We start from the raw sequence: 12951 nt of genomic DNA on the forward strand, positions 1-12951 counted from the left end.
AATTTAAATTCTAGATGCAGAAAAGGGCAAACTAAGTTAGTCTCAAGCAGGTGTTCGATTTTTTAGTATTACGGTTTGTGGGCTTTATATAGGGGTCAGTCATAGCACTGGTATCCAAGCAGAGCAAAGGAAAAATGACCATCCACTTCTTTAGATACCATTAGTGTCATAACCAACATGTGTGTTTAAGAAACAATTTTAAAAATATGAATCATTTATAACTTTTCATGACTCTCAAATGCATGCTTTCAAACTTGCATTGTCTGTACAATTGTTCTCAAAATTACATTATTCTAGCTTAACTTCAGGCTGAAGTACTCCATATCGAAATAATTGTTCTCAAAATTAAAATATTCTAGCTACTTAACTTCAGGCTGAAGTACTCAATATCGTACAATTGTTCTCAAAATTAAAATATTCTAGCTTAACTTCAGGCTGAAGTACTCAATATCATACAATTGTTCTCAAAATTAAAATATTCTAGCTTAACTTCAGGCTGTGGTACTCAATATCGTACAATTGTTCTCAAAATTAAAATATTCTAGCTTAACTTCAGGCTGAAGTACTCAATATCGTACAATTGTTCTCAAAATTAAAATATTCTAGCTTAACTTCAGGCTGAAGTACTCAATATCGTACAATTGTTCTCAAAATTAAAATATTCTAGCTTAACTTCAGGCTGAAGTACTCAATATCGTACAATTGTTCTCAAAATTAAAATATTCTAGCTTAACTTCAGGCTGAAGTACTCAATATCATACAATTGTTCTCAAAATTAAAATATTCTAGCTTAACTTCAGGCTGAAGTACTCAATATCGTACAATTGTTCTCAAAATTAAAATATTCTAGCTTAACTTTAGGCTGAAGTACTCAATATCATACAATTGTTCTCAAAATTGAAATATTTTAGCTTAGGCCAAAACAAATTAATTGTTAGTTTCTCAGGCCACTTTTTTAAAAAGTCAGTGCGGGCGGCGGGAATATTTTTTATTTTTTATTTCTCTGAAAACAAATGCGGCAGATAACATTTTATTTTTTTCTCACTTGAAGGACACGAAAATCAATGAAAGCACGTGTAGAAAATGTAAATTCTTACTCAGTCTTTAAGAACAGCTTTTAAATATCTCAATCGTCACAATATCCAAAGAAAACCAGTTGAAAATACATAATCCTAGGAGGAAACATTCCGTTTTGAGCAAATGCTGACATCGGCAGCCATTTTTTACCGGAAATGAAAGGTGAATACTAAAATTGGAGCCAATTTCCGGGTGCGTTTTCGAATGGAAATTTCGGGCGAGTTCCAATGGAAATTTGGGGTGCGTTCAATGCGGCGGTCTCGATTTTTATTTTTAGTTATGGCGCATAAAAAAACGTTGGTGCGGGGGTAAATGTCGATGCGGCGGGGCCTGAGAAACTAAGTACTCAATATGTTCTGTAGACTGTATACAAAACTTCAACGCAATGAGTATACATAACATACCGTTGATCTTTTTCGCTCTTTTGATGAAGACCGATGTCTGTGCTCAGGATGATGATGCGACTCCTTAGACGAAGCAGATTTCTCTCCCTTTGATGAGGAGCTCTCCAAAGTCTTTTCCTTCTTTGGTATTTTTGGCAGTTTGGTCACTGGTTTCACTCCTTCCGTTTTTGACTTTTCAGTTTTTCCAGAGTCTGACAATTTCTTTTCTTGTTCCTTAACTACTGACTTTGGAACTTTGTGTTCACCTAAGAATTCATAAATATTAATTAGTTTTAATTTAAAATAACATTCAGCAGTTTTTAAATCTATATATATCGTCTTTCATTGAAAAAAACCCAAAAAACTTCAGAGACTTTTCCACAAGGTGTTTCTACCTTCACAGGCATCTTCATCAGGTTTTCAATCTGCCGACGGTAAAGTCTGTGTTTATGGGGTTTTTTCATTTAAATTTACTTTCACAAGGAACCATTGCATTTTTTTTTCTACATATATGTACTTTCTTAAATCATAAGCAATGGAGCCCACACTCTGTATGGTAGATTGTTCCCTTGAGACGAAATTTTTCGAATATTTTTAGTTCATTGAATAATGTAGACTATGTAGTCATGATATCAAACTACAATCCCACACAAACGAATGTATCCTTGATATTCCAGGGGTTACAATCACTGTCAAAATAATCACCCCTGGACTATGTTATTGTCGAAGCATAACTGAAGGCTCTCAAGTTTGACAGCAAATGAGCAGGTAGTTTGGTCCTTTGACATACATCAAAGTCTCTGTAGACCTGTGATTGGTCATTTTTTTTCTCCTGAGCTGCCTTCAGTTTTATTATGACATATTCCAGGGGTGGAGATTACGGCAGTGATAGTAACCCCTGTAATAATATTGAGGATGCAATGAGTGTAGCCAAGTTGGTATTATCTGACAACTTGCATATAATCGCGAACTTTAAATGACAACTTGCATATAATCGTGAACTTTAAATGTTTTCACACACGCCCCCCCCCCCCCATCCCATGTGTCTGAAATCAACATGGGTAACATTTAGTGATCCTAAACCTTTAATGGCAGTGATACAAAAAAGTCAGTTCCCTTTTAGGAATAATACGTTTGGAATATGAGCTAATTTAATACTGTTGGCCCACTAAAACATTTCCGAAAGTTTTGTTTGATTTTTCATCTATTTTTCTTACCTGTACAAACTGGACATATATAGTCCTCGCCATTTTGTTCCATCTCCTTGTTGCGAGCCTTGGTCATGTTGACACAGCTACCATGGAACCAGTTTTCACATTTGTCACAGCAAATCATGAACCTGAACAAGTGATATAAAGAAATTGAAAATCCTTCTCAATATTCGTGAGATTCTTGTGCCAGCAGTTTTCTTTGATGTATCAGTCATGGTAGATGACTCACTGCGTTAACTATACAAACCACAAGCAAATTCGTGGAATTTATATCCCCTGCTTTCGTTAATCAAAGGCCCGTAACTCCGTCAAACAGGGTCCAAGGAAAGCGTCAATCGAAATTGGCCAAAGCCCTGAGATAATTAACCATGTTACCAAGTTTCGAGAAAATCTGGTAATATTTGCGAGAGTTATTGAAAGAAAACAGACGGAAATAGTGTTTTTCGTTAATCAAAGGGTCATAACTCTGCTTTCAGTGAAAGCAAGGGATAAAAATATAAATTTCCAGAGTGACAAATAGTATAGGAGCAGTATAAAAATGAGTTCACATCCACATTTTCCAGAGAACAGGAACTATATCATTAATAAGGTTTACTGCGACCCCCCCCCCACCCCCCCAACACACACACAATTTAAAGCAGACCTGTTGCATCCCAATTGTTTGTTGTTTTTTTTCTTTCTTAAATCAACAGAGACATACATAATAGGATATGCCCAACCAATATATATTTTATGAATGTGTGAGCCAACTGGGATGACCCTAAAAGCAACAGAGTGAATACCCGATATGGTATGTGCAGTACAATTGTTTCTATTGGTGATGGTACAACGTTAAAAGGTAATATTTTGCGCTAACCTTATTTCAACGTGAAGATTACAAAAGAGCTACATTCCATCATCACTGGAGATACTAGTTCCGCACACACATTATTGGGTATCATGTGGTATATTAATTAGTTTCAGGTATAAAAGTTTAATAAAAAGATTACAATAGTATATATAACTGTGATGAGTGTAAGGAAACATCCTCACCTGTTACCGTGGGGCTGGTTACAGATACAGTACAGCTGGTCAGGAGGTTCATAGTCGGAATCATTCTCATCATCCTCGTAACTCAGGTTATCATCTTCTCCTGTGACATCACACAATAAATTTGTTCAGCCCTCGACAGTCAGAAACAGTAACATTACATGTACATAATACCCAGGCCCCCTCCCCTCTAGTTTGGAAACCATATTTACGTGTAAACATGGTAATTTAACAAAATCTTTGTAGGTTTCTTTAAATTATTTGATATTCAATCATTTCACACAGGAAACATTTTCTAACCTGAATTTAAAGTCATGAAATCTTGACATGAAATCTAATTGAAATTCACCCGAAATTGACCAGAAATTCTTGGGGTTTATTTCAGATTAAAACTCTAACCCGAAATTGACCTGAATTCCACATTAAGTTTTGACCTTAATAATTTTTCATGTGAATTTCAGGACAATATAAGGTCACTTTTTTAAGCAGAAATTCATGTGAGGTTCTGGTCAATTTCTGATTAGGAAATTTTGATGTTTAATAAAGTCTGTGGCGTTGCAAGCTAAATTTTTTACAAATTCATATTTTTAAGCCCAAAAATTAAAATGTCGTTTCTCAACACTGATCGAGAAAGTTCTATTGTAATCCCTTGTGGGTGGGTATCCATTGTGATGTAATTTCCTTGCAAGCAAAACTGGCATTTTTTCCCCTAAACAGTACGATGTTACGCTCGCAAACACATGATGTCATGATCAATATCTAACCTCAAGGGTAGATTAACTCTGTAATATGCAAAGACGGAATTGAAAACTATATGTATACTTCAATAACTTACCACTGTCGAGATTTGCTTGCGAAGATTTTGCAGATGTTGATGAACCTTCCACTTTTACCTTTTTCTTCTTTATTTGTGTTTGCTCTTTTGGTTTCTTTTCTTTCCTGGGACTTTTTTCAGGGATTTCATATGGAAATGAATACTTTTTCGGTTTTCTTTCACGTTTGGATCGACCTTCCGTATCACTGCCTTTATCTACCACACTCGTCTGTAAATCCTTAATTTCCTGTCCTTTCTCGTCTTCGCTTTTACTTACTTTTGGCTCATCCTCTTTCTGAGTGTCTTTATCACTTATATCTGTGGAGTCAGGTATTTCTGTGGAGTCAGGCTTTTGAGCGTCTTCCACTTTCACAATTTCTTTCGTTTCCGAACTTTGAACAACAGAATCGGTTTTCTCTTGTAAGTCATCCTTAGTTGTCACATCTTCCTCTTGAATTTGTGACTGTTCAACACTTGCTTCATTGTCTAAATCAGAAACAGCATTGTCATGTATGGGGGCCTGCTGTTCAGAAAGGGAATGTTCAGTTGTCTCACTTCCTGAAGTGATAGTCACTTCCTGTTTACAAACAACCACTTCCTTTGTTTCAACCTGAACACTGTCTGCCGTATCTACCTGAAGTTTGTCTGTAACTTCATCACTCTCACACTCGCCAGGTTTTACCTTAGCACTGTCTGAAACCTGTGTCACTATTTCTACCGCCTGATCGCTGACTTCAGCTTTAACGGAGTCTGAGCTTTCACTTACGACGGGTGTCACTTCACTTACAACACTAGGTTCTACATTATCAGTTTGGGCTTTGCTACCCTCACCAAGTTCATTCACTGTATCAATACTGTCTTTTGGAGTGTCAGATTTCTGACTCTCAGAGATTCTTCTCTCATGCTGAATATCCTTGGATTTCTCTGAATGTGTGTGACCCTTGACCTCTACATTTTCTGTATGGTCGTGCTTTTCCTGAATAACACCATCAGGTTTAAATAAGTCCATTACAGTCGGGTCGATAACAACCTCCTCCGACTTTCGTGGTTTCTTTTTCACCGGTTTTGGTGTGACCTTTTGACTTTCGTCACTCATCTTGGAATCGACAGAATCTTGTCTCTTTCTGTGTCCATCCTTTCCTTCCTCCTTTTCCGACACAGTCCTCCGCCTCTTCCCTCCCGTGGGAGTGTCCTCCTCTTTAACTTTCCCCTTCCTCTGTGATGGAGGAGTGATATCATGGCTCTCCCTTGGGCTTTCTTTCCTTCCTCTTTTCCCCAAGGGCGTCTCTGTCCCAGCCCCACGTCCACTTTTCCTTCTGTCTGACAACTCTTGTTTACTTCCCACTTTACCTGGAGTTTTGATTCCCTTAGCACCCTTAGATACCTCTTCCTTATCCCCGTTTGCTGTTAATGTTTTCTTCCCTTTTCCTTTCTTTGTTTCCACATAATCCTCCTCTTCATCTTTTTCCTCCTCCTCTTCTTGTTTTGGAGCTGCCTTCTTCCTTCCCTTTGGAGTAGGTGCTGGTTCATCTTCAGTGTCCTTCACTTTCTTTCCTTTCTTTTTGTCTGTCTTTGGTGTTTCAACATCCTCCTCCTCTTCTTCACTACTCTCCTCTACCTTCTTTTCTTTTTTCCCTGCTACTAGTTTCTTCCCCTTCTGGACTCCTTTTGCTCCTTTCTTTGGAGTAACTTCCTTATCCTCCTGTTTACCCTTAGCTTTCCTTCCTCTCATCTGTCTTCCTGGTGTAGCAGATTCTTCTTCTTCACATTTTTCAGTTGACCTTAAATTTTTCCCTGCTTTCTTTCCTTTCGGTGTTTCTTCGACCTCATCTTCACTTTCTTGACCTTTCTTTCCTTTCCTGAGTGCTTTCTTTTTCCCTTTTGGAGTCTCTTCTTCCTCCTTTTCTTCCTCTTCACTTTCCTGTTTCTTTCCTTTCCTAAGTTGTTTCTTTTTCCCTTTTGGAGTCTCTTCTTCCTCCTCTTCTTCCTCTTCACTTTCCTGTTTCTTTCCTTTCCTAAGTTGTTTCTTTTTCCCTTTTGGTGTATCCTCTTTTCATCTTCCTCTTCTTTCTTGCCTTCTTTCTTTCCTGAGTACTTTCTTTTCCCTTGGCGTCTCTTCATCTTTTTTTTTCCTCTTCACTTTCTTGAGCCTTTCTTTCCTTTCCTGAGTACTTTCTTTTTCCTTTTGGCGTCTCTTCATCTTCTTCTTTTTCCTCTTCACTTTCTTGGCCTTTCTTTCCTTTCCTAAGTTGTTTCTTTTTCCCTTTTGGAGTCTCTTCTTCCTCGTCTTCTTCCTCTTCACTTTCCTGTTTCTTTCCTCCCTTCTTAATAATTTTCTTTTTACCTACTTGCTTTTTTCCTTTCGGCGTTTCTTCCTCTTCCTCTTCACTACTGTCAGCTTCCTTTTTTCTTCCTTTTCCAACTTTTTTCTTTCCTGCCTTTTTGGGTGAACTTTCCTCTTCCTCCTCCTCACTTTCTTCCTCCTGCTTCACTTGTTTCTTCCCTCCTTTCTTTCCCTTTACAGCTGCCTTCTTCCTTCCACCACGCGTAGTGTTTTGACTTCTTCTTCACTTTCTTCCTCCTCTTCCTCACTTTCTCCTCTGTCACTTTTCCTTTCCTTCCTCGGGTTTTCGGTGCTGGACTTGCACTCTGAAATAAAGGAATACATTATTTTTGCAACATTCTATAAAACCAGAACTGAAAGCTAATGAAGTGTATAAATAAAATATTAACTTTATTTATTTTACTTAGATTGCGAAACAAGTTATAGAACTTATGCAAATCATTTTGGATTGCCCGGATGTAGGCGTGCAAGGGGTCTTAGTGTGGGAGGAAACCGGAGTGTCCGGAGAAAAACCCACGTGATTGGATAGTTGACCCCTGACCTTTTCACGTCCGTGCTGGGTATTAAACTCCAGTCAGCTATGTGAAAGGTGAGCATCTTAACCAAAAAAACATAAATAATTGTGTGCATTCTGATGTAGTTTTCCATTACTGTATAACATTAAATTTTTTTTACTTTTGTAGTCATGAATATAAAAACAACAAATCAAGTTTTATATAGTACCGTTAGGCCAAAACTAAAATATTGTTTGTTTGCCTAAACCCTACCTACCCCTTTGAACCCACCCACCCTTTTCAAATTTTTTATTGAAGTTTCAAACTTTCAATTTTATGTTATTGACATATTTTTAAAACTTGTTTTCATTGATGTCAGAATCAGATCTTTATATCTTTTACATTGGTATTTGCTTGTCATGCTACTTATCCTTGACACTCATAGTAAGAGATGTACATGTATACAAATTTTGCTATAAAAGAAATAGAGAAAGCAATTAGAATAAATTTTATAATTAAAATCAAATATTTTTCCTACCTACCTACCGGTAACCCAGTCATAAAGTCTTGGGTAGGGCTTAGGCAAACACACAATTTATTAATTCTGGCCTTATCAAAGTTCTTTCAGCAAATCACTAATATTTCTACCCACTACCAACGAATATTTCATGTTATACGTAAATAATCCATACGGTATCAGGCTTTCCTATCGAGCTAGCATAATGACTGGCCAACTGTTTCCATTAACCTAAGCGATAATTGTTTCATTGAAAGTCAGTTCGTAAAAAACACATATGAAATTTTTCCATAGCCTTACCTTTTTTGTTGTCTTTTTCCTGGTCTCCCCTTCCTCCTCCTCCGCATCATCATCTTCATCCTCCTCCTCTTCTTCATCATCTTTCTTGGTCTGAAAACACAAAAGTGTGTTTTGTTCATTTCTTAGGTAGGTCTGGATACCATTAAGTCACCTCTTACATGTAGATTTCCTTAGAAAATTATGTGTCTATTTTATTTTCATACTGATAAAGAGTATCTGTATGTTTTAAAACAGGTATGTACCAGCATTTTTTTTAAAACAAGTAACAATACTATAACGGTATCAAGTACCGATTTTTCCAACTTTTTAATATCTAAAAGGCTGCTTTAATAAGATAAATATCGTAACTCAAGTCTACAGGCCCAAGTTTCACCAACGTTTCTTATAAATCAACTTATAGAAAATTCATTAATTCAATATTCTACACAGAAAAGCATTACAAATTTTATTTAAGATTAAGCGAAAAATCTTAAATAAAAGAAGTTTTCTTATATCTGTAATGCTTTACCATCATGGAGAATTTTGAGTCAACAAGTTTCATTCATTTATTCATTAATTTCGATTAAGATTTTGTTAGGGTGCTGCTCTCAATCAACTCAGAACTCTGAATTTAATTTTAGTATCAGTGAAAGCAGTAACAAATTATATTGAATTCAAGAAGAGACAATCTCAACAGGCAGGAGGCGGGTGTTTTTGATATCTATTAAGGTAGTGGTCATATCATATTGGAAATTATATTGAAGTATTAATGACAATATCAAAGACAAAGTTTGGGTCAGCTACTAAAGCTCCTACAAGTGTAAATTTGAAGATTAAGACTGAGGAATGACTCAATCAAAAATTTTCAAATTGATCTTGCTGTTGCTTTAATTTCCTTTTTATCAAAGATTACATCCTCTTTACTTTCATACCTTTTTATTTGTTCCCTTTTTCTCTTTGCCTTTCTTTGTTTCCTCCTCCTCCTCAACCCCTTCCTCGTCCTCCTCTGTCTTTGCTGCAGCTTTACGACCTCTTCCTCCCTACCAAAAGAAAAAGAATTTGATAGAACTGATCAAATTCAAACTTTTTCAAGAAAAAAATTAGTCAAAATACATCCAGTTGTTAAGGAGAAGAAGTGATGCAGCCAATCGTGAACAGACTGAGACTGTAAACCAACTGTCTTTCGCAGCTACCGAATTTCGTGATTTCCATTTAGAAAACAAGTTCGCAAAGATTAACATTTGCAAATTAACTCTGATCACAAAATTTGCAAGAGTAAATAGCAACGCGAAAGAAAGTTGGTTTACATTAGACAGACAAACAGACAGACAGGTGGACATGGCGATTAACTTTTGTGTGGGGCCTCATATGGGAAAATGTGTTCCCATGTTGCCCCATACCTACCTTTCTAAGAGGAGTCTTCTTCTCCTCCTGTTTTTCTGTCTTTCCCCCTTGTAAGGCCTCCATGGCCTCCTTTTCCCTCTGTCGATTCTCCTGGAGTATTTTCTCGGCCATTTCACGCTGTTCGTGGTCACCGATTCTCGTTGATCGTCTGGAAATTGAAGACAAAAACAAAAGTTCATTCTAGCTGTTTCATTCTAGCTGTTTTCAAGATCAATCACCTACCGTTTTTCGTTGATCGTTTAGGAATTTTGTCTAGGAATTGAAAACAAAAACAAAGATTAATTATGGCTGCCTTCAAAGATCAATCACCTGAGTTGTAAAAAAAATTTCATCATAACATAATATATATTATCCACCTATCACACTGGCAAATTGATAATGGATGACTAAGATTTATGTAAATCTTTGGATTGAGATATTGGAATTCATTATATACCTTTCTAAAGTTCTTACCTCGTGTCTAATGTTATATACTGAGAAGTTATAAAGTAAAACATGTTTATAATGAACAAGCTTACATTGAATTTATGGTAATAATGTAGCATTTTTCATTTGTCCCCAGAGGTTCATTATAACCTTGTTTTACTATAGCAGTGTCTGAAAGTGACTGTGAATTTCCATAGACAATCGGTCTACATAGAAAGAAAATTCTATGGCCCCAGCCATTTTTTCATAGACCCGTTATAATATCACATACATGTACATGCTATAGCAACATAAACCAATGGAAATTGCTAAATTCACATACAGATTTTTCACACTGAATTTTATTCTTCATCCTTGTCAAGCATTTAACTAAATATAGATCGCAATCAGAATTTGTCCAGGGACGCGGAATAAAAGAATTTTAAGTCAAATTTGCATAGCCAATAGGGCCATTATGATAAATTTTTACATAGACCAACCACATTTTCTATAGCCTTGGACCATCAGGCCACCTTTAAACGTAATCACTGCTATAAATAGATTTAGTTTTCATCCCTTTGGATGCCTTCTTGTGTATCAATGTTTACTACCTTATACCAAGGGGAGGCTACTCCACTCCCCCCTCACCCCCACATTTGGACACCTCCTGCCTAATGCCTACCTTATACCAAGAGGAGACTGGTCTACTTTTCGCCCTTTTGGACGCCCCCTACCACGAGTCGGGGTTTCTTCTGGTTCCTGAACGTCCTCAGTCTCCTCACTGACTGACTTAACCTCGACTTCTACGTCTGTAGGTGGCTGATCAAGTTCTTTTCCTTCCTCAACATCATCATCTGTATTCTGTCCCTTACGAATTGCAATTCGAGCGCTCTTCCTTGGCGATGAGGTGCTGGGAGTAGAGGCAGCGGTCTGTAGCACTATTGTGGGCTGTTTTGGAGTTTGGTGCGATGGCGGGAGGGCATACGCATGGTCTGAGAAAGCTGTCGACTTATCATCAGACTTCTGGAAAAAAAAAGCAATGAAGATCATGGCTAACAATTAAACGAGTAACGACCAATTACAGCAAATATTCGTAGCTACAGTAAAACATGTTTAAATATCGAACACAAGTGCAAAGTCATTGTTATACCTAGTAATTTTCATTTCAGTCAAGGTTCCTGTAGAAGATATTTAGTATATAATATATCTATGTTTTTCTGTATAAGATTAAGAATTTCTGGCAATATTTCTGTTCTATTTGCCATAACCATGGTTTTATTACATACTTTATGAGTCAGTAATTTTTTAGGTACATTTGCCATTTGGGGTCATGCAAATAAAGGCCCTTTCCCCAAGAGAAATTTGAGAAATTTTTCTATATTTTTCTACTTTTTCATAATTATAAATATTTCCCAAATATACAGAAACTACATCTAAATTATACAGGTCCCTGAAATGATTGAGCAAGAAAATCACTGAAAGATTTTATTTGTCGAAATCAGCTTCATTAAAATTTCTTACATCAAACATGTCGAGAGTGAGAAGATCATCACTGGTATTAGCCGAATCCTGACTGCTGTCTAATCTTGCGACCTGAGCCATGGTCTCTGTGAAATCCCCTTCGTTCGTCTGCTGTAGTATCTTCCTCGCTTCCTCTGACGACAAAAACTCGTCCAGCTTGCTCATATGCTCCTCAGAAAAACCACTAAAGGGGTTTTTGTCCTAAAGACCAAACAGAGTATATCTTAGAATTTTTTTTTAATTTCTGAGGATGCAGTACGGTCCAGTAACCGTGTGTGTAACCAATCCGAAGCCAGTATTCTGTACATGTGACATGATGCTAAACAGGCAAGAAATACCTACAACTTTCACATGTGAATCAAGATGTATTGTAATAATGTGTTTCAAAGGCAATTATGCATGTTTGTTATGACGGATGAATGTGTCATGAGTACAGAAAAAAAATTTCATCAGAATGCACACAAAAACAAGAGTTTATAGGATACACAATGTATATATATTATCCGAAGAGTTCTAATGCGAAATCAGATTTTCATGTCTAGTAAACTCATGGCCTTGTAAAGGTGTAATGCTTATTTTAGTGAAACATTTAAAGATGATGAGGTATAAGGGGTTTTTAAAAGTATCGAAAAGGACTCCATTTTTTGTACTGAATGCCAACTGTTATCAGAGAAAGGACACTATTTCTTCTGGTAAGGGCAACACTATTTTAATAATCAGATTGGATACAATTAGATCTAATTTTATTGATTGGCAAAAATTATGCAATTATAAAAAAGCATACCAACAAATACATTGACCTTAGTCTATTTTTAGTAACAGTGACATCTGTAGTTGATTTTTTTACCCAAAAATCAGTCCCAAGTTGAATAATTATATAAGCTACCATCTTATGAATTTTCAACAAAATACATCATGTATCTCAAGTTATCGCCTGGAAATCAACACCTGGACTGACATCCAGACCGACATTCATTCATACGGACAGCCACAAGGACACAAACACTATGTAGCGTCCACCCGGATTCATCAGGGTTAACAACATTATCCACGCTCACCTCAAATCCTTCTAGATGCCAGCCACCCGGTGGAGCAGGTCCCGAGTGGTCTTCACTGTCTGATTTAGTAGCACTGTTGTCATTACCGACAGAAACGGTAACGGATGGCGGACCAGTACTGTCACACGAAGCCTGGTTACCACTTAAAGTCACTGCTATAGCATGACTAGTTTCTGTTCGTTCACTTTCGGACATTTCACTCCTTTGAATATCTGTAAAAAAAAAAAAGACTAGCAATATAAAAACTTTTATTAATATCTACTTGACAAACCCAATTTTTTTCAATTTTAATATTGTCATTACTTGAAAACTACAGAGATAACTTGTGCCAGAAGACATTAACTTCATGAAGGTTCATCAGATATGATGGAATTTTCTTAAATCTTGCATCATGACCCTAGGCCTAGTGGTAGGA

General features: G+C 36.7%; 1 protein-coding gene across 1 annotated transcript in view; it reads right to left on the reverse strand.

Moving 5' to 3' along the window:
- LOC138308575 (death-inducer obliterator 1-like) overlaps positions 1-12731 on the reverse strand; it is a 28541-nt gene extending 15810 nt beyond the window's left edge. Inside the window, exons 1-12 of the mRNA XM_069249622.1 lie at positions 12483-12731; positions 11479-11679; positions 10640-10980; positions 9553-9700; positions 9081-9188; positions 8170-8259; positions 7107-7163; positions 6707-7054; positions 4536-6561; positions 3704-3803; positions 2678-2799; positions 1482-1726 (exon numbers count right to left, since the gene is read on the reverse strand). Coding sequence (XP_069105723.1) covers positions 1482-1726; positions 2678-2799; positions 3704-3803; positions 4536-6561; positions 6707-7054; positions 7107-7163; positions 8170-8259; positions 9081-9188; positions 9553-9700; positions 10640-10980; positions 11479-11679; positions 12483-12731 — 4035 coding nt within the window. The remainder of the gene's footprint in view (positions 1-1481; positions 1727-2677; positions 2800-3703; positions 3804-4535; positions 6562-6706; positions 7055-7106; positions 7164-8169; positions 8260-9080; positions 9189-9552; positions 9701-10639; positions 10981-11478; positions 11680-12482) is intronic.
- Between the last annotated feature and the right edge of the window lie 220 nt (positions 12732-12951).

This window comes from Argopecten irradians, chromosome 15, assembly GCF_041381155.1.
Source record: "Argopecten irradians isolate NY chromosome 15, Ai_NY, whole genome shotgun sequence".
In the NCBI taxonomy this organism is placed as follows: domain Eukaryota; kingdom Metazoa; phylum Mollusca; class Bivalvia; order Pectinida; family Pectinidae; genus Argopecten; species Argopecten irradians.